We start from the raw sequence: 22,066 nt of genomic DNA, 5'->3' as shown, positions 1-22,066 counted from the left end.
AGTCGAGATGGAGAAACGCTTGGGCGCTGTGCAGCGGACTATCCAGAACACCATCTTGGACCGAGAGCGAGACCACGAGGAGATGATATTGGCAGGAGGCTGTATCCTATTAGCACGAGCACCGAGCACTAAGGTCACGAGGATGTTTCGGCATCTATCTCAATGTTCCTAATTTAGTGTTGACGACACAAAATGTGTGCAGGCGCGCTCACAATATAACTCGCCGACTCCAATTCTCCCGCAGAAATCCCCAGCACAAACAGAAGCCTCTCGTCCGCCCTTCGACATACTTCTAACCCCCGCTGCCAGCAAGATAAAGTCACCGTCTCCCTCCCACCGACACCATCAGCAGGGCCAAGTCTCCGTTGTCCGTGTCCGCCGCTGCAGACAGCAGCAGCAGGAACAACTCGTCGCGCGTGCCCGCCGACAGCAAGAACCAGTCGTCGTCTCCGTGTCCACCACTTCAGACAGCAGCGAACAAGTCGCCGTCGCGCGTGTCCGCCGACAGCAGCAGGTGGAAGAACAAGTCACAGCCTGTAGTTGTTGCACCGAGTGGAAGGTTTCGTCGCCGCCGATTGCAGTGTCATCGTCACCGGTGCAGTAGCTCCAACAAGGCGTGCAGTAGATGAGATATCAGGTGTCCCCCGGCGACCGCGAGCACCGTAAGAAAATTGGAGACACTGTTCTCAACCAATGTGGAGCCTTCCCTGTCATCCAGAGACCAGTTTTGAGACTGGGGCGGACGCCAAACGTGCTGTGAATATGTTCGCTAGAGGATTTGGATATGCGCTTGTGGTAAAGTCAGTATCGCGCGACGCTCGAGGAGATCATCGCCGTGTAGTCATGGGATGCGACCGTCACGGCACACGCAGAGCATACGTTTCAGGTCCGTTCGCCGCCGAGTAAATGCAGGATCGCGGAGGTGCGGGTGCGATATGGAGTTGAATATTGTCCGGCGTGGAGATGTGATCTCTGGATCGGCTACGTGGAGGATTGAGCATCGAGACCGAGCGTTGTTACACAACCACGCACCGTCTACTCACCCGGCTGCCCACCCTGTACACCGGCGAGCGGCTCGCACTGACGCCGTTCGTGAAGCAATTACCGCGGATGCAGAAATTGGTGCTCATGCTGCGCAGACAATTGCTAGATTGAATCTAGTGGACGATGACAATCTCCTCCTGGACAGAGACGTATACAATGAACGACGTCGTGTGGTGAACGAACGCGTTGGGGGGGGGGGGCACTCACGCGAATGGAATATCTTTTAAGAGAACTGCAAAATGGTGAATACTTTGTGGAGCATGCACGGGACGATCAGAACCGTGTCACGCACCTGTGTTCCGCGTTTGGGCCTGCGTTGGAGATCTTCCGAGATAACTACGACGTAATTCAGCTCGATTGCACATACCGTACGAACAGGTTTGGTATTTCGTTGCTGAACATCATTGGAATCACTGGCTCGAACAGCACGGTCCACGTCGCGCAGGCGTTCATACGCAATGATCAGGGACCCGATTATGACTGGGCTTTGCGCCAGCTTCATGCTATGATGCTTCTAAATGGAATCCCTCACCCGCAGGTGTTCTTCAGTGGCCCTCATCAATGCGGTTGAAGCAAACTTCCCGGGGATCCCGCCTCTTTCGTGCTTGTGGCACGTGGTGAAAAACGTAGAGACACATGCACGAAGAACTACTTTCCGACAAGTTCGAGACGACGCCGCCGCGATGTCTGGTGCCGTCAAGTGGAAAGATTCAGACGGTCACCGCAGCTTCTGCGATGCAATCCTCCGAGTGATCAGGTCTACCGTGAAGAAGAATATGGCTTCCGAAAACGGGAGCTCTACATGCTATGTGAGGTGGAAGCAGCATACATAGAGGACGTATGGCTCAGCCTATGGAAGCGAAGGCTGGTGCGCTGCTGGACAAACAACGTTGTGCATTTTGGCCTACAAGCTACATCTCGCGTCGAGGGCTACCATGCAAAAATGAAGGCCTGGCTGGGCACGAGTCGAGATGACTTTCTCACAGTGCATTTCCGATTGCTCCACTGGTGAGTGCAGTCAGTGAATAAGTACTGGGCCAGTCGAACTCCCCCTGTGCGTACCTCAAATCCTCGAATTCCTAATAATCTGTCCTAAACAAAATCTCCTAAAATCTTGCCTAAAATCCGGTGAAAGACACATTCATAAACATCTTATATTCAGTATAGCTTGGCAGGACACTCGGGCGTTGGCTCTCGTCTGCGGACTTAGCGACGGGGCCGCGGGGGGCCCGCCCCTCTCTCGCTTCGCTCGGGGGGGCGCCACTACGCGGCCTGCCCCACCCCCTTGCCCCTTACGCTAAGTCCTCGTCTCGGCCAGGCGCGGTGTCTGAAAAAAAATATCGGGTTGCAGCGCTCGCCTTCGCTCGCTCGCGTGGACACGCCCCCGCCTAATCGGCGGGATGTTGGCGATCGGTGAATGCACCGAGCGAGTCTCGCGCTCGCATCCGCTCGCCCTCGCCCTAATGTTACTCACGGTACTTAATTTTCAAGCATCTTGTCCTAAAATCAGTCCTAAAAGTTGGGTGGTGCACTGAAACATATGTCGGATTTTAGGAAAAATCCTTAGGAATACGACGATTTTAGGTAGGTACAGGGTTCTCCCGGGCCAGTCGAGCAATTGATGCAACACGTACCCCGAACCGGCTTCATCAGCTACTCTACGACGCTGTGGTATCTGTTATCAGCTCGCACGCGCTCATACAGACCGACGACATCAGGCTATCAGAGTGGTTGGTACGACCGTGCTCAGGCGTCTACTGTACAACCCATGGCATTCCGTGCGCACATCAAGTTCACGCAGCAACAATAAGCGGAGAGAGGTTAAGGCCTCAATAATTTCACCCCACTGGTGGATAAACAGAGAGATGGCTCTGGTTGCGCCTCCAGCTCGCATTCTGGAGCCCGAATCGATAGTGGCTCGACGCTCACAGCGCCGCATCGAAAGGCGAGCGAGAAGGTGGGAGGTGGGGTACACGGCGATTGCCGTCACAGTTTGAGATGTTGATCACCGAGCCTCCAACAATGATGTAAACTAAACCGATATAATGTAGACTCCTTACATTGTTGGTGAAAAGAGCATATTGTGGATCTCATAGCAACCGGGTGGAATGTCGTAAACGAATCATTACTCGTTGTCGATCACAATAGGATTGTGCTGGGTACTTCAGGTGGCATACCACCGAGTCGCTCTCCACTGCCGCGAGGTGGTCCATCTTGTGCTGGCGGGGGTGCTGCCACTTCGCCACTGACAGACAGCTCATCGCGCACCGAACGTAAGTACGCTACTAAGGCGTCATGGACGTCCTCCACTTCCGTCGCGGGTACCTCCCCAGATACTAGACGGAAGGTGCGCAGTTTGCGCCACTTAGTATAGCCTTCAGCGTACAAATCCATGTGAGTGTCGGCGTAGCGTTTAACTAACCAAGGCACAAGTAAGTGTTCCCGTGTGTCGAGAAGCAGAGGGCTGTCACAACCAGTGGCCACGCGAAGCACACGAGCTAAGCGGTGACCGCGCGGGTCACCGGACACGTGAAGCGGGGAGTAGTACTCGATAGTAGTAATATATATAACACTACTAGCACGGTTTTTTTCTCACCCTATTCCCGCCCCTTCTAGACACCCCTAAAATAGGTGTAAAATACGTCTAATGCATATTTTACTACTTTTGGAAACAATAGAGCTCAATAATTTAGGTAACCCCCACCCAATCACCCAATCTCTTGTGCTACATCAATCAAAATTCTTTAGCATCAATTCGCGCCCAATCGCCCCAACTCTTGCGCTACAATAATTCAAATTCCATAGCGCCAAACCTCAACCAATCCTCCCATCTGTAGCAAATATCGTCGCGTCCAAACGCGATTTTATTTGAACTCCAACAAATCGCTCTTACAAAATATTGATGCACCGTCACAATGTGTACTGACTTAAGAGAAATATGCTACATTCATTACACACCACAATTTTGGTGACTCAATCAATAATTCACACTATTCACGCGTTGCTATCTTTACACACCACTATTTTAGTGGTACAATCAATAACAAAAAAATAGGTGTCTCAAATTATCAAAATGATTTGAACGTGAAGGATAAAAAGTTAAGAATATAATAGCAGGTAATCAATTATCTAGGAAAAACGTAGGACGTCTACCCAACGCTATATACCGGCTTATTATTGGCTAATTGTCAAAGCAGATTTACCAATGACATCCAAATTAACTGTGTGAGCGCTTGTGTGCTTCCCTAGCTAGCCGAAGCGTGGTACCGATAGACAACTCGGACACCCGGCCCTTCCTAGAAGAAGGCAAAAGCGGCAAATTGTCCATACCTACCCTAAAAATCTTGTCTGCCTGCTCCTCTGTCATCTTTGATGTGACTTCGCATCCAGCCTTTGCTGCCGTATCAACAATGCGTCTCACTAAGCTGGACCAGTCCGAAAGCACCTTACGCATGCTCTCCAGCGGCAGATCGTGCGCTCCCATGCGCTTCAGAGGTGGGTAACATCTCGCATTATCACCAAACCACCACAGCTTCCACGCCCCCAAAGCCCCGGTTTTGGGAAATTCAAACGTTTTCGGGAGCATGTGAAATTTGCCGTCGTAATAGTGAGCCACGTCCGAGCCGTTCGAAGCCGTGCGCGGTGGTTCCGATGCTTCCCGATCGCGTCCGATCCCGGCACGCTCTAGCAGAGCTGCGATGGTCGTTTCCAGTAGATCTTTAGTGATGTTGCCGGCTGCAACACCCTTGCTCTCGATTAGCGAGCTTATACCGTCAAGCAGAACCGGGGGCAAATTGTCGATCGATCTTTGAACTCCTTGAAGTTGCTTATAGAGCTCCACATGCGGCGGAATTCCAGTTGGCTGCATCCATGGTGATTCACCGCGAACTAAAACACCTTCTAGCGCTGCCATCATAGTTGGGTCTCTAAATACAGTCGTCGAGAGTAGCGGGTGTGAAGCTGGCGGTAGTTCTCGCAGGTAGACGGAGTGTATCACTAGCGATGCAATACACAGCTTCAGAACATCCACAAGGCTGCTGGTTTCACATAAAGATGGGTACATTTGACGGACACATGCTGCAACCGTCGGGTCCTCGTTGTCTCCAAAATGGGGCGGCGGCACAGCACATGACGGACTGTTCAGCGGGAGGCCAGCAACAACTCGTCCAAGGTACTGGTCACCCGCAGCTTCATAGCGTATGTAGCGATCTTGCACTCCTCCAAGAGCCCACCCAACTCGTAGACATACACTCGCAATCGATGGACCACCAGTAGAACCACTACCAGCAAATGTAGCAACACCTTTTCTAATCGAATGCGTCCCGTAGTGTGTTTGTTGCTTCAGCTCACCTATCAGCTGACGCAAGATGTTTCCAAAACGAGCTTTTTGCTCGGAACCAGGAAAGAGCGGTCCAGGCGATAAAGTAGGCCGACAAGCAAGGTACAATCCCAACGCTGTAATCCAGCACGTTCCGGGATGGTGGGGGTTGGCATACATGTAACGGGGGTCCTTTGGTCCGCTTGCTTCTTGGTTTATCTTTGACTTGTGCATCACACATCCGATGTTGTCATCGTGACTGCTTAAATGGTTCGTGCACAGTGTCTGTACCGACTCGGAGCGGCACATGAGGTTCCACTGTGTCGTAAGGAACATATGAGTGAAGCCGCCATCCTGACGGGCGAGCGTCTCTCTGCATAGATGACGATAAAGTGAGTATGGCAGTGGGTCCTTGCCAAACTCTCGCGCCGAACCCGCCTGAAACTTGGCAGCCTCCATGTGCTTCAGGCCTGAGAAGAAAGTCGCCAAACTATTACTGTATGCCGCTGGCAGGGGAATGGCTTTTCTATGACAGAGATCCTTGATTGCACTGCGATATCCACTAAGTGTACCCACACTGACACTCTTTCGCTTCTCCAACAAAAAAGCCTCGAAGTCGCTAGCCGTGAAATGCGCAAGATCAATTTGTCCATTGTAGTAAAAAAAATCTATTAGCTTGTTCTCCTTTTGTAGCCACAATTCACCTCGAGATAACTTTCAGGCTGCCCCGGTACGCGCGCTGTGTATTGTAAGACACACAAGCGTCTCGCACATCTTGTGCGGTGACCTCCCCAGTTTCAAAGCAACTGGTACCCCAACTGATGTTGTTGCTGCTGTCGAGCGTCGTCACGGTGTCACCGCTGGACTCACCTCCAGCCATCGTCGTGATCTCATGTCTGCTGCCGCCGCCGGCCGTCATCAAGTTGCTGGTGCTGCCCATACTGCCGGCCATCGTCATAGTGCTGGCGCGGCTCTCGTCGCTGGCCACCGTCGCCATCCTGGAACGGCTCTCGTCGCAGCCATCCATCGTGTTGCCGGCGCTGTTGGGGCCACCGCCCGTCGTCGAGTTGCCGGCACTGGTGGGGCCGCCACCCGTCGCCGAGTTGCCGGCGCTGGTGTCGCCGCCGCCCGTCGCCGAGTTGCCGCGCGTGGCCCTGCAGGACTCTCGCTTTGCCTTGTAGCTACGGCTTCGGGGGATTGGGGATGTCACGGCGGCACTAGCTGAGCTTCTGGTTCGCATCTCGGAGGGCGTGGGCGTCAGTGGGCGTTGATTCTTGGCTGGCTTTTGATTTGTGAGGTCATTCTCCGTGGCCCTTCAATTTTCGACCAATCGGATGCATAGTTTGCTCGTAGGAAGTATACGCTACGAAACTAGGTTCATTCGGCATTGACAGGACGCGTATAAAAAAGGCTGCGCAAGACTGCGTTGCCATTTATATTGTCATTGAAAATGCAGCTAATTTTCCTACGAGTTGATACAAAGTACTAGATATCGCCTACGATTCGACGACAATCATGTGTAACAGTACTAAGGGAAATGGTGAAAAGTGCCAATATGAACCTGATTTTGAATTCTGTCATATTTGAAAAGCATTACAAAACTGTACGAGGTATTATCCCTTTTGGTAAACATGTTGGACAAGAAGTTTTTGAAGCGGGTTATCATGACAGACCATATTTGAAATGGATGTCAGGTTCAAACTTTGTCAAATATAAATACCCCAAGTTGTTGATTGAGGTCGACAAAGTATTGTCCTTAACCTACTGGGAGCTTCAACAGACCTATATGTTCTCTCGCAATCAAACCGTTAACTGTTATTGCGGGGTAGAATACTTACGAAAAAATGAAAATGAACATAGACAAACGGATATAAGAACAATGGGGAGGAAAAGATTGCATGTGAATGTGGAGTTATATACACCGGTTTCTATCGCAAAATGCACTTGAAAACAGTCAACACCAAGCATGGTTATTAAGTCCAGATGAATTTGACAAAACAATCACTTGTTCGTGTGGTGGAATTTATACTCAACGGACTAAGGCCGAACACTCCCAAACGGAAAAGCACAAAACTGCTATAAAAGCAAAGGTAACATGTGAGTGTGGTTCAAGTACTACCCTTTTATGCTTTTAAAACTCATTATAAGACACTGAAACATAAAAGGTGGTTGGAAACTCAATAACTTGACCCATTTTTTTACTTCATAATATTTTTTTTGTTTTATCCTGATATATATCTGAATAAATATAGAGTATACCCGCCATATAATATTTTTATCATCGACCTCATATAGCAACATGAACTCGGACGAATATTCAGGTCTTCAGCGTCTAAAGATTCCTATCATTCCATGGGGTGCGGGTAAGTATCGTATCAAGATCCACAATCAACATGGAATCACTACGTTCATCTCGAATGTAAGGAGTATTAGGAACAGAAAGCTTATAGCCAAGTTTTACAAGCTATCTGAGAAGCGTATCAACACCGAACTAGATTACGAATACAAGAAACCTCGTTCGTACAAGTTTGAAGAGAACACTGTTATGGAGTCTCACGAATACGTTGGATTCCGTCAAGACGAAATCTTCGATAAGGTGAAGACGTTCCTGGAAGGGCTAACTCGCGCTGTTAAGATTAACATCCGTCTAGGTTTCAAGCTAATCGACAGAAGCAATGGGTTAGAGCGTGATTACTATCCGAGTACGAACACAGAAATCTGGCCGTGTACTGCTGTAGCCATTAGAGGATGTTAGCAAATTGGTATTTTACGAGTTGGGGACAAAGACACTCGACCACCGCTGTCTATGTTCCCGAACTCGTAAGAGGGGAGTCGTGTTAGTACGGAATCTCCCGAGAAACTCGTAGGATTTTTCACGAGACTACAAGCCTTCTGATTGGCTCGTTACTCTTGTAGCACCGCGACTCGAATCGAGTCGCGGTGGTTCGAGTCACTCGAACCACCAGTGCCCCCCCTGGTCTCGGCGAACTTGTTGCCTCCGCAGTCCTCCGCGCACTTGGTGGCCTTGGTCTCCTTGCTGTCCTCCGCGAACTCAAAGCCCTTGGTCCCCTCGCCGTCCTGCGCGCACTTGATCCCTCCGCCGTCCTTTCGCGCTCTTGGTCTTCTCGCCGCCCATTCGCGCTCTTGAGGCCTCTGTCGCCCTCTGTGGCCTTCGTCAACACGCCGTCCTTCGTGTCCTCGCCCCCTCGCTTTCCTCCACGCTATTGGTGTTCTCGCCCTGTGCATTCAGTCCATCGCTCCCTGCCGTGGGTTTCCTGGTCGTCCTCTCTCTCGTCTGGCTGGATAGGCGCACTGCCGTGCCCTCACACTGGGCGAGGAGAGAGGGCCAGTTTGCTGGCGATGACGAGCCATCACGCCTGCGCATGCCCGCACGCCACGCACGCGTAGCCGGGGGAGGGGGGGGGGGGGCGTAGCGCAGGTCACGGCGCAGGTACTGCACTCAGGGTCGCCGCAGGGTCGCCGCCCGCCCGCACTGAAATGGGAGAAGTGTCAATGTAGCCCTTTAGACCAATCATGGAATCTCATCATTTTCACCAATGATAGATCGTGTCGGCAGGTGTAGGCAGATGTCGGCACCGTCATGGTATGGATAAAGGCTAGCATGGGGAGAAACTTACGAGCTAAATTCCTGGTTTGGCTCGCGAAGAAATGGTCCAGCGGCTGTCAACTACAGTTGACATGCAGTCGCCAACTCACACTACCGAGTTACCGTAATACGGATCTTGACCTAGTTACGATAACACGGGTGGTCGTGACCGGGTTACGGTAATACGGGGCGGTGCAGACAAAGAACTGCACTGATAGTGTATGTTTCTCCCACGAAAATAGTTCTCGTGCTACTTTTAAACCGATAGCACTATTCACGGTCTCTGCAGGCAACCACTTTCGATCGGATGCTCGAGCACGCGGCGTTCTGGGACTTCATTCGAGCGAAAGGAAAAGCTGCGTCTGTGAGAGCATTTCCTGATAGCGATGGAAAAGACTCTGAGAGGGCGTTAAAGTGGCTTAAAGAGAAAACAGGTCGGTACTATCGCAATGCATGGGATCCCTTAGTGACGCTGAGAGGCAAGCATACTTTGAGGTACGTCTGGACCCATTGTTCTCGCTGCTTGAGGCGCCAAAAGGGGTCCGAGATGAGAGGATGGATCGCAGACCGTCTTTTATTCCTACGGTGTCTCCCCAGGTGATCGAAACGAGTCCAAGCCCTCAAGGGTAATTGGATGAAGACACCCCGGCCAAGATTTTGTCCTACAAACGAGGGCTACGTCGCGGCGGTTCGCAACGTCGAGTTACACAAGATCTCCAAACTTTGCAAGTCGTGTAGTGATGCTGAACAACTCCTCAATTCAATCTCGTCATTACTGGATTATCTTATCAGTGATGTAGGATGGAGTATACCAGGGGATTGCAGAAGCAATGTCGTCGCTGCTATAAGAAACACAGGAATGTCTATCGATGCTGCAGCGGCGGGCCATTTGATGACATGTGAATCGGAATATGCAGCCGCGGCGAGCAGCATTGCTGAAGATTTAGCTTGTGTGCGAAGTGATCTGCAAGACGTCGCAGTATCTGCACAATGCGATACAATGTTTGCCGATAAATTTCTCTCGCGAGATCACCACCTCAGTAAGCGCAAGATTTTTGCTGACCTCGGATCGCTGGATAAAGGAGATGCTCGTTTGTGCTCCAGTTCGGATTGCGCAGCAGGGGGCGTTAAAACCCCCAACAAAAACGAAGGCAAAAACTAAACGACGTCGTGCACGCACCAAGTCAAACTAGCATTCTCAGGAAGACCGGCGAGAATTAAAAGGACACACTTTTCGATAATATATGATTGCCTTAACCATTTATTGTAGGTAGAGAATGTTTATTGTGTTATTGCGGGGTTATGTGCCACCTTAACTGCGAATATATCAAGCACCGTCCATAAAACTTCCGGTACTCTTTGTGTTTGGTTGATAAGAATGTATGGCATCGATCAGAACCTGAAGCTAACAACCCGACTACCTAAGTGTAGCCCAAAGCATCACTGTTTTTCCTCAATGCGAAGAGGATTCGTAAGTTTATTTTGAATCTTGCTCAAAGACTGCAACCTCACCTAAACAAGCTCTACCTCAACGAACCATGTCGGATGCTGATTGCTACGAAGACCTTTATGCAATACCTCCACCTCCGGAGTGCATATATCCCAGTCAACTTGACGCCGAACGAGCCCTCCATACCTGGCCGAAGCAACACGGCTACAATGTATCGAAGCGGGATCCGGCTTATGTCAAGAATTCGCGAATTGTTCACACAGTACTACGAATGTGATCGGACGGGGACGTTGAAGAACACTGGCCGACTCTTGGAAAGCTAAAGGGTGCGCGTAAATCGCGGATCGAAACGAAGTGGCTGCACAACGAAGCTTAAGCTGTGTGTGATTGACAAGAATCGGGTTCGCGGTCATTGGTCTGTCGTTCATCACAAGAAGGGCAGTGCGTTACACAACCATCCTCCTTCTCAAGACGTTCGGATTCATGCGCAACATCGCCGGCGCGCTGCTGTGGAGCCATCCGGCGCCTCCGTGTCGACCCTTCAGCAATTGGTTCGCTCGCAAACAGCAGTGGGTGCTGCGGTGGCTTCCATCCACGCCTCGATCCTAGTTAACAACACGAACTCGATGGTAATCCCCAAGGATATCGCCAATGCCCGGAATGCGGCACGCCAAAAGGATATTGCGAGTAGAACTCCCATGGAACCATTGTTCGCCGAAAATTCACAGCCGCCGCTTCTTTTACCGCTATAGCGTAAACGGCGAAACAAACCAGATCCGGCATTTGTTTTGGGAGTATCCCGATACAACGGTGTTTTACAAACACCACTGTGATATTCTCATTCTGGACTGTTTATATAAAGCCAACCGGTACAACATTCCGCTCCTGAATATCATCGCCATGACGGGCCTCAATACGGCACTGACCGTTGCTCAATGCTGATTGCCTGAAGTCGAAGAAGACTTTGCATGGGTGCTCATAGTGCTCAAAGACTATCTCCGAGAGCACAACATTCCGCTTCCACGGTTCATCATAACCGACCGAGCGCAGGCATGCATAAACGCGCTGGGGTGGAAGCTTCCATCCGTTCCTTTTCTGATTTGTAGATGGCACATGAATCGCAATGTGTTGGGAAAAGCGCGACTGGTTTTGGGTCTAGTTCCTGTCGCAAATGCTGCCCCCCGCCAAGATCAGTATGAAAATACGTGGCAAACCGAGTCCTTCATGATGAGCTATTATGAAGCGGTGGATTCCGAAACCGAGCAGGAGTTTGAAGAGCATTGCAGTACTCTCAGATCTAAGAGTGAGGAACTTGCAAACGATCTGGACCGGCACTGGCGGAAATACAAGACTCACATTGTGCGTTGCTGGACCAAGCACTACCCCCATTTCGGATATCAAGCCACATCAGCCGTCAAGGGAACCCACGCAAAGTGCAAGCGATGGATTCAGTCGTCCCGAGGTGATCTATACACCGTATTCCAGAACCTTTTGCCATTGTGGGTATCGGTGACACGAGCCTTAAGATTGCTAGCCGAACGGAATGCTACGATCACTCCATACCGCCTCCAAGCCCCTCGGTACTCTCGCGTCGTACGTATAATTACGATTTCGGCCCTCAACGCCACAGATAAACTGTGGAAAGAAGCTCTGGCAATCATCCACAAACGCCACGCACGCACCGTTTGCTCCGGGTTATTTCGAAGATGCCATGGAAGACCCTGCCTTCACGAATTGATTACAATCATCGAATCCAACGGCCAGCTGAAGCTTAAACCAACGGATTTCGACAAACACTGGTGGGTTCGGCGAGATGACCCGGTAATACTGACACAACGTTTAGAAGAGCCGGCGGTTATCCCACGAAGTCATTGTACTCCTCTGGCCCAGCTAAGAAACAACATTTCATGCTCGGATTCATATCTAGGCTTCCACTTCTTCGTTAGCAACAACAAATACCTTAAATTAAAGCGCAGCGTCTGCTCGTCTCAGCGATATTATAAATAGCGTGTTAACAAGCGCGTAGCGCTAAATACCACGCTGTTTAATCAAGCGTCATTCACGTCAATGAGGTTTTATTGCACAACTTCGGATCAAGTTGGCGATATTAACAACAAAATATACCAGCAGATTCGCCAAAGTAGTGCGAAAACACTGAACGCAGCGCTGAATGCTAGCAGCGCGTTACAGGCAGAGTAGAGCCAGCCCGAAAATGAGGTTTTTCAGGCTGTTATATAGCTATTTCTTGGTGCACAAATAACCTAATTTAATTCGACCAATCGGGGTGAAGTACCGATTTAGGAGGTGAATTTTATTTAGTGTGTGCTACGATTTATTACGTCTCCTTTTAGATGGACTTCCCGGTGGAATACACCCCGCATCGCAAACTATGGAGCTAGGAATAAATCCGTTTTTGATGTGGAACTTACTCACACGCGGAAGCAGAAAGTTGTTGTCCCCGGAGTGCTTTACAATGCACTCCATCATCTTTTGTAGTGTAATAAAACTTTTAGCTAGCGTCCGGCTTGGAAGAAGCTCAAACGCTGCTATCACTACACCAATTAATGCATCTTTCTACAAATAAAACAGAATAGAAATCCATGTTCACATACCTGGTCATTTTGCGCGGATTGCAGAAACAATTTGTCGACTAGTAGCTTGGAATACTCGTCGGCTGTCATTGAAAAAAAAATTGTCTCCCACACACCGTCTAAACGGTTGACCGACGTTCTCTGAGCTTGCACACGCTCGACAATTGGCCAAATTCCGATTTTCCCATCGAAATATTTTCGTCGGAAGAAATCGTAGCGCGGTCTTGCGACTGCTGCTAAAAATATTACTTTGCCAATGCAACGTTTGTTAGCTGTTGTATGGTGGGGCAGCTCCTCGCTAGGGGACATGTAATAATGTGTTGAGCCCTTATACATATTAAACCATTTTCGTCAATATGTACGACATCATACATATCAACGAATCTTGGTTGTCGAAGGCCTATATGCAATAATATTAGACCCATTGAAGCAATAACATTGAACATCAGTTTATATTAATTAGGAATAAGTAGAAATAATAAAAACTAACCGCGGGGTGGAGTGACGTGCTTCAGCGCGAACTTGAGACGCTGTGTTTTGTGCTGTGGCGTTAGTCGTGGCTTCAAGCAGGAGAAGCGCCGACGCAACATGCCCATCTTGAGGTAGCGCTGGAGAGTGGTGCGAGGAACACCAACCGCAGCGGCCAGGCTCCGCTGAGTCTGCCGCAGCGGCAGCGGAACCGCCTCCACCTTCGCGACAATGCCCGGGTGCAGGACACCGCGCGGCCGGCGGTGCAGTGGCTCGAGCAACACCCCAGGGGTGCCACGCTGGTTCCATATGCGTGTAACGGTGTCTCGGTGGCACGAGAACTCGCATGACGCAGCCTTTTTGGCACCGCGAGGGAGCCTCCCGTTTAGGGCCTTGCCGGTGAGGTAGAGCAGGACAGCGAGCTTCTTCTCCTGGGGGTGGCTGCCCGTCTTGATGGCGTGCGGTGGGCTGTTGTCGGGGGCTGTTGGCGGGAACTTTGGAAGTGCCAACAGTTTAGTGGAGGGAACGACTCAATTTGCCGCGCCAAAGCCAATATAATCCAATAGTAATATTGACCAATCAAATGTTAGTGAGGTTAAATAAAAAACCTTTAGGTTGTTTCTTAGCTGGGTCAGAAGAGTAAGCGCTCAGCAAAGGATCACAGAGCTAATCACGGTGTTCATGGAACAGCTAGACATCTGATCCTCTCTGAGCGAGTCGACCGTAATCACCCAGCTAACCCACCAAGATGAAGTTTTCCGACGCCAACGCTAAGCTTCGACGGCGTACTTCCCTCTATTACCACACGACTACCTGATCTCAACACGGCAATCGACACACCAGCTCTGGAGGAAGACGTGAGCTTTATCGAGATCTATTTGCCGGCCCGGACTTGGGGATACGCCGGACAGCGACGGTATGAATAGCTGCATGCTAGTACTTATTTATTTGGCCGCAGTCATTCAAGTCATGATTTTGTTTGTGCAGTTAGCTGATCGCTTTAGGGTTTCACAGAAGCAAGGCTGTTACATGAACACGTATCAACGAACCATTTCCGGTATCGGCACAGCGCACTGGTGCCAAATCGTGCGAATTGACAGCGGTCGATAGAGTAGGGCCGTGTATCTTCTTCTTATGAAAGCAGGCTTTGGTATGAAACGCCCTCCTCTGTCTCCAACCACCCCGTTAGCAGCAGCCCGATTATCCCTCAGCGCCTCGCTTTGGTCGAGCTAAGGGCAGCGCCACGGAAGCGGTAGAGAACGGATATCAGGCGATCCTGTATGCTACAGTATTGAACTCAACGCGGTGACGGGGATGTCGGTCTTGTGCAGACGAGGGAGCGATGCATTATGAGCCTTGAAGAATATTATATTTTAATGGGTTTTCGAGCGGGGCTGTTCACTTACATCAATCTTCTGAATCTTAGATTGATATATGTAGACGAGGCATTAGGATTGGTCCCGTGTTACGGTAAGTCGGTAGGTACCGTGTTATTGATACGGTAACTCGGTAGGTCCCCTGTTACAGTAACTCGGTACCCGGTAGCGGCATAGGCTACCCGGAGCACTGCTCCGTGAGAGTACACAGGTCGTAGGGCAACAGCAACAATAGTGACTTTTCAAAAATTAATGAAAAGAGAGGGGGAAAAGGAGATGCAGGCATCAAGTGCTACGGTATGGAGGTAGCATTCGGGAGTGGTTGGGTTAAACAGCAATTTCCTTTCGTGTGCACGCAGTGGGATATAAAGTACAACGGAAGACTCTGGATTCACTGGTTGTCGTTTCCTGGTAGGGCTGGTACGACGGGCTTAAGTATTAGTTTTACTTTAACTTTTATAGTAAAACCTGCCTACCTCCGAAAAGCACCGATAGGTTTTACTGGGAAGTTGTTAAGGTTTAGGTCCAACGTCCGCTATGTCGACGAAGAACAACATTGCTTGTCATGTTTCCCTCTAAAAACTTGTAATGCTACCGCTCTTACCACCAAACCCTTAATATTAATAACAATGACGGAAAGAGATGTTGATAGCGACGACGATTACACTAAGGAAAATAAGGTTTTGCGGCACGATAGTGACCGCTGAGTCATTCGTCCTGTAGAAATTCCGGCGAGAGAAGTATCCACTTTAACTATTGGAGACACCGACTAATAAGAATAAAAGAAGTTTCTATGTGATGAACCTAAAAACATCATAATTCAACAAAAAAAGAATTAATGATGCGATTAGCATGTACAAAGCTATCGATGTAGGAATAAGAATACAAAAGCATATCAAAGCTCTTTCAAAAATGTTCTCCTCGTTATGATAATCCATCCACAGAAAACTGGGAATGTGCCTTGCATAGGAAAAATGAACACAAAAGAAACACGGATAATTACCAACGAAGCGTACTCGATTAATAAAAACTGGATTGTATTGGTTAAAACCAAGGTAAAACCAAAGACGTAAATGATTTTTCAAGAAACCAACAGGTTTTACCAGCCCTGTTTCTTGAAGAGCGAGTGCAAGCAAACTGCAGCAAAACTATCTGTTACTTTCTCACGTTACTTCTCGACATGCTCTTCTTGCACTCGAAAAGTTCACTGCAGATGTCCAAACTACCAAGACGCAGTTGATAAAGATAGACGTTTAGCAAACCTACTTCGCAGGAATGTTACGCGTAGTGAAATAAGCAATCCACAAGGGCAGAAGTAACATGTCTTAAATTTGCGATCATTTTTAAGCAGGTAGGTATTTGGTTTACTTGTACTGCATTTTTCTCGGGCATTCTTTCGACATGCACAGAGATTGGGGTAGTGAAATGCTCAAAACTACACGCAGCGGTGATAAGCACCACTTGATCCAGCAGCTGAGATAGATTTGAATAAAGTGAAAAACATTTCCACAACTGCAGGAACATGTTGATTAGCTGCCATGGCGATGCACTATATGTAGATAGCGTGCGTTAAAAGTCGAGTAATTAGTGCATGGGAGGTAGGTAACCTGAGCAAGGTGTAGCTGCCGATGCTGTAATAAACTGCGATGAGCTAGTTTGGAGACGGCATTAGAGCCGACACATTTAGGGATCCCACTTACTGGCTTGCGATGAGTCAGAATGCTGGTAACATCTATTAAGCTTAGTCCGTGTAACTAGTCATCATGTGGTCAGTGGTCAAAACTTCGCAAAAGGAGTGTCGTTTGCTGGTCTTACCGGTAGTTAGTCCACTCCCCGTTACATGTACTGTGTACATGTACTAAGCTTTACAACATTCGAAGCGCAACCCATCATACAACATGCAGATAATGTGTAACAGGGTTACACGCACAAGTGGCTACAGTTACTTGTAACTCTAACAGACACGACGTCTGTTAGAGGTTCGAAAGGCTTTATCGACCTTGGTGTGGACACACCAAAGGCTACATACATTTACGACCACCACGACGGGTGGTCCATAGAGACTTAGAATTCCTATTGGCTGAAAGCAGCATCTTTTAGCCAATGAGCGACATGCATAGCGTGGGAATTCTGCCAACCAGCCGTTGGCAGATTCCCAACTTAGAATATTACATTTAGAGGAAGTCAGAAACCATAAACCAAAAATAGCAGTTCTCGTTTTAACCCAAAAACATTATTTGGATCGTTTATTTAGATTAATCTATACTCGGAGGTCCGAGTATAATTAACTCTAATTTAAACCAAGCTACGCTTCCTCGTAGACGTGCGCACACGTGTAAGGTAAAGTAGTTGGTCAAAGTAGGCCCATTACATAATGTGTTAGCACGCACGAGATAGTGACAACCACCACCCAGCAGCAAAGTTTGCTTCAGCGGATGCGTATCATAAGCACTTCGTTTAATCGTGAAATCCTGGAAAAATACTTAACCCTTTTAATAAAGAGTAATAGCAACGTAGTTTTAGTGATAACCTTGGATTGTAGTACGAATCTAGCAAACAATCCCTGAACCGAGTTAACAACACTTTGTAGCTTTTAGTCGTAGTTGCTAAGAGTTAAACCGGTACTTACTTAAGTTAATAAATACCTGCTTTTGGAAATAAAAGTACCCAGTTTCAGTAAGTTACAGTAAAGCTCCGTCCAAGCACAGCTCTTCGACCTGTGAATTCGCTTGCCGGTTGACACTGGCATCTGCTATTCAGGACTTTCTCTTCGCGAGCCAAAACCAGGAATTTGGTTCGTTAGTTTCTCCCCTAGCATGCCGTGCATAACTGGTGTGCTACTGAGCGTTCGTATTGCTTGACGTTACATGAAGTGCTGGAGGTGCGGGCTTTCGCACAGTGCCTTTGTTTCCCTGTCATCGCGACAGTATCGCTTCCATATCAATCACTGTGATATTGCCGACCGAACTGGTGAGCATCTGCTTGTTGCATGACGCCCACCTTTGGCAGAAGTCACTCAGAGGAATTCCACCCAGACCCAGTACGCCATCATCCTCGCATCTGACAAGCCTGGCTGCTTAATTGATACAGTTCAAGATCGCTTCAACTTAGCGCGAATGCTTACCAAATCGGAGAGTATACACGTTAAGTCGTCGCGAATGAATATGAAGCCATCCAGATTCACCTTACGTTGGCGCGAGTTAATGTGAATCTTAACTGCTCCAGCTGTCTTAAATCCGCTCATAATAAATATAGGATAACGGCTTTGAGAATCTGATCCAGCATAATCCGTTTCGAGTGGCTGGTAGCCACTAACGCGTCCGGAATCAGATTTGGCTTCGGGCACACATCACACAACACCTCCAACATGAAGGAGCGCGCATGCGTGGAGCGGACGCTGCGGTAACGCATTGAGCTGCTCAAAACAATGGCGGTATAATCCTCGGTGGACTATCGAAGATGCAATGCGCGAGCTAGAAATCAAGGAGTCTATCCTTCGAGATTGGAAGCGGCGCTACTGGCATCAGCTGGACAAGATTGTTCCAGATGATTTCGTGTGGGCAAAGATGGCAAGGCCTAAGCGAAAAATGAAGTCGTATAAAGACAGGGTTTTGACGTATTTCGATAATTTACAGGAAAGCCCACAGCGTTTTAACTACTTGTTATTTTACTGCCAAGAGTTGGGTAAAGTCGTAGAGAACCTGGGTTGGGCAGCGACCACTACTGAGGAGGTATGAATAAATATGAAGCTGCTACAACTGGCGTCTGTCCAAATAACGTAGGCGAAGTTCCAAGGAGCAGAGCTGGGGTTGGAGATGACGATGCCGTTGAGGAAGAAAATGCACAGGCCGAGGCTAGCAGTGACAGCAGCGACAACGGCAACTGTTTGAGCGACGAATGTGATGACTCCGAGGATAGCAATTTTGAAGTTAAAGTTCGTGTTGCCAAGTCATCCCCCTCGAAAAAAGGTTTTAAGTGTCTCCAAGGGCGGTGTTCGATTGAAGTGATCTAACGGCGTGGACGATATATGGATAGTAGCCGAGGACGTGGACAGTCTGAAGCCATACCAGTTCTCGTCGGCGATGGCAATCGACTACTGCATCAACCGCTACATGGCGTGGGCCCGGGTAGCATGTACACGTGCGGGTCGACTTTCTGCACGACCATCGAGGATCCACGCGCTGCGCAAGATCCAGGCATAAAAGCTGAGCGCCGCAAGACTTTGAGCGAGATAATGGAGTGGAGTACCTACCCGTGCGTGCTGCTGCCTATTTGGGGGAACAAGCACTGAAGCTTCATCCTAATTGAGAATGCTTTTCGTGGTAGACATACAGGGCTGTTCCACGTGAACTCTCTAAAAGGAGTTCACAACAGCTTGCGTGTCTTTGATACCGTCAAGTGGTTATGTTCTAAGAGCAGCATAGACTCGCAGATAAGACAACATGTGAATGGCGCTATAGCGTGTTTAACACGCAGTCTCAACAGAGTAGCGTTGTTGACTGCAGGATCTATATTCCGCACTATATGGACTCGATGTCAAGGAACATTGTCGACCTTCAGCCCCAACCGGACGCGCGTCCACGTATGATCAAGGACAAGGTCGGTAAATAGCCCGTGGGGGGATTCAACAGGCGCCAAGCAGAGGAGAACCGGACAAGTCTGCTCGACACCATCCTTCGCGATATTAAGCCCGTCGATCTTCTATCTGCCTCGGTTTAAACAATAAGACTTTTATGAAATGTGTTTGCATTCACAATGAACGTTTTCATGCTCATGATGTTCCTGTTCAATCACACGATGGGTGTCATACTCCAAGATGCCGTGCTCAAGGGAGCCAAGCAACTGATCCTTCTCCCGGGTGACATGCTAGGCGCAAAGCGCGTGGGCGTGATTCTTCGCTCCTGGGCGCCGTGCTCTGTGCTACTGGGCGTCGTGTTTCAGGGCGCCGAGCTGCTCCTCCTCGTTCTGTGTGTGCCGTGCTCATGACCGCCGATCATCTGCTCCTTCTTCTCGGTGGTATGATAATGGACCGTGCTCATGTGCGCCGAGCTCTCCTGCGTGACGTTCTCCTGCTCGGGAGTTTTGATTATGGCAGTTCTTGTAGGTGCGCCCTACCCTACTCTTTTCAGAAGTGTCAGCTCCATATGTGCTGTATTTTGCTGGCTCCCTGATTTGCTTTTTGCAGGCGCCCCACTTGAATTTTGTCGGTGCACTTTTTACGCACCAGTTGCAGCACCTCATGTATAGCATTCATCACCGCACTTCTGTTTTGTCTTTTTCGAGTGAAACGCTTCAACTTGACAGTAGTAATAGGCTGACCATCTCACCGCGACAGCAGTGGGCTCAGACATCCTAGCTGTCTTCTACATGCTCGATCATGTATCCGTAGCTCATTAGTTTAAGCAAAGTGTCCCTCACACAGGCTTCTTGATGTTGGTGTCAGGTGCGAAGACATGGATAAAGATTCTGGGATCACAGAATGGCCAGGACGGACGTGCTCGTAGCAACAAATAGTCCAGCTTTTCGCAGGCGATCACGACGGGGTACGCCTCTTTTTCTATGACTATCCGATTTAATGTTTCCTGTTATCAACCTCTTCCGTGTTCCAAAGTGATACCATGAAATATGAGAAAATAAATATCTATCCAATGTATACAATACTTAAATTAGATTAAAAAACACTAATCAAAGCACTTTAGGAAAGTGTATACGGCGAAGCATATGAGAAAAGTTTACATTCCAGCACTTATTTTTCATACATAAAAGATAATATTCTTGTAAACTAGTTGTTATTGACATACATAAAATGTATAAATTACAAGTGCGGACTTATGGCATGCGTATACGTACTACAACGCGTTTTAACATATTTTTTTTGTGGTATAGCGGAAGAGGGTAAGGTCCAAACTAGTTCTAGCGTTTATAATCATGATTTAATTCGCTTAGTTAGAATATTTGGAGCATATCAATATTTATTAAGGCTCTGTATCACCAGTTTGTTTGCAATTAATTCAGTATCTTGTGCCTAAACTATATATTCTTTAGCGTTGTACAGATTAGTTTTATTTTAACTTAAAAGAACATTAAGAAATTATGCACTGTAAGATATGCAATTGGTCTATAGTGTACGGATGGCAACAGAGTGCGGAATTTTTACAGGGTACACTTTAGATACTGGGTACCCTACTTTTTCAAAAAAAACGAAATGAACGTTCGATTTGAAAATAACGGACCGCTTTGGAATTGTTTCAAAATAGGGGAAATCCTGTTTCGGGGCCGTATTTTTGAAATAATTCTGTTTCGGGGCCGTAATGATCAATTGAAGCGTTATTCATGAAACATACCGTGTTTTGTAAAATATACATAACGTATCCTGTAGCCAAAGTGTATCCTGTTGCCCATGTGTTACCAGTAACGTATCGTGTTTCCGAAGTGTTACCTATCCCACTCGTACTCTGTAGCCTACGTGTCGCCTGTAGCCTAAGTGTACCCTGCAGTCCATGTGTGGCTTAACGGAGATTGCGTAGCGCACGGAGCACACGGCGCTGAGTCTCCGGACTCTTGGGTCCGTCGTCAGCACCATCCACGTCGCCCGCTGAAGCCGGGGTCTCCATCTCAACATCTGCATCCTTGTCCGCTTCCTCGCGTTCATCCTCGTTCGCATCTTCCGCATCTTCCTCTTCATCCGACGAGGATTCTTCGATCGTTCGGTTAACGCGCTCCTGGCGGTCCTCAATTGGGGGGGCGAGCTCGCAGAAGCTCTTCAATTGACGCCATCCGCCCTTCCAGCCCCTGCAACCTCTCGTCCACCGCTTGCAGACGCGCCAGTATGGTACGCAGCTGCGCAACAAGATAGACGTTCGCACCTTCATCTTGGCCTTCAGGAAGTAGGCTTGCGTCGTCGAGCGCACGCTCGTAGCGGTCACGGTGGCTTACGTCGTAGCTCTCCCCCTCCTTCAGGTGCCGGGCGAAGTGCTGCTTGAACTTGGACGTTGTCAGCGTCTTGTTGCACTGAGGGAATGTGCAGATAACCCCTTTGCGTTTGTTCGTCATGGTTGTTTAGCTTGGGGGCTTGGCTTGGGATCTCGAATGATCGCAGCCACAGAGCCGGCTCTCCTGCTGCGATCCCGTCATCAAAGCTACCCGTGGTCGTCCGAAGAAGTTGAGAATGCGAAACCGTTCGGAGTATCTAAACAACGACTCGCCCGTTCA

The 22,066-nt window shown here is 48.8% G+C and overlaps 5 protein-coding genes across 5 annotated transcripts; 2 read left to right on the top strand and 3 right to left on the bottom strand.

The window, feature by feature from the left end:
• Positions 1-4,261: 4,261 nt before the first annotated feature.
• Positions 4,262-5,107, bottom strand: PHYSODRAFT_486897 (hypothetical protein; the record flags this gene model as incomplete). The annotated part of the gene is made up of 1 exon (XM_009520956.1): positions 4,262-5,107. One exon carries the CDS (start codon positions 5,105-5,107, stop codon positions 4,262-4,264), a length of 846 nt encoding a protein of 281 aa, XP_009519251.1.
• Positions 5,093-5,596, bottom strand: PHYSODRAFT_480531 (hypothetical protein; the record flags this gene model as incomplete). Its single annotated transcript, XM_009520955.1, has 2 exons — positions 5,093-5,232; positions 5,329-5,596. Coding segments are annotated over 2 exons (408 nt in total), but the record flags the coding sequence as incomplete, so codon positions are not given.
• Positions 5,597-7,661: 2,065 nt separating this feature from the next.
• On the top strand, positions 7,662-10,131 carry PHYSODRAFT_296196 (hypothetical protein; the record flags this gene model as incomplete). The annotated part of the gene is made up of 3 exons (XM_009520954.1): positions 7,662-8,096; positions 9,238-9,464; positions 9,624-10,131. 3 exons carry the CDS (start codon positions 7,662-7,664, stop codon positions 10,129-10,131), a joined length of 1,170 nt encoding a protein of 389 aa, XP_009519249.1.
• An 8,145-nt stretch (positions 10,132-18,276) lies between these two features.
• Positions 18,277-19,465, top strand: PHYSODRAFT_486899 (hypothetical protein; the record flags this gene model as incomplete). The annotated part of the gene is made up of 2 exons (XM_009520953.1): positions 18,277-18,446; positions 19,279-19,465. Coding segments are annotated over 2 exons (357 nt in total), but the record flags the coding sequence as incomplete, so codon positions are not given.
• Positions 19,466-21,363: 1,898 nt separating this feature from the next.
• PHYSODRAFT_256576 (hypothetical protein) lies at positions 21,364-21,907 on the bottom strand (the record flags this gene model as incomplete). The annotated part of the gene is made up of 2 exons (XM_009520952.1): positions 21,364-21,551; positions 21,721-21,907. 2 exons carry the CDS (start codon positions 21,905-21,907, stop codon positions 21,364-21,366), a joined length of 375 nt encoding a protein of 124 aa, XP_009519247.1.
• Between the last annotated feature and the right edge of the window lie 159 nt (positions 21,908-22,066).

The sequence above is a fragment of the Phytophthora sojae genome (assembly GCF_000149755.1).
Source record: "Phytophthora sojae unplaced genomic scaffold PHYSOscaffold_2, whole genome shotgun sequence".
Taxonomy (NCBI): domain Eukaryota; phylum Oomycota; class Peronosporomycetes; order Peronosporales; family Peronosporaceae; genus Phytophthora; species Phytophthora sojae.
This window is presented reverse-complemented; position numbering and strand designations above follow the sequence as displayed.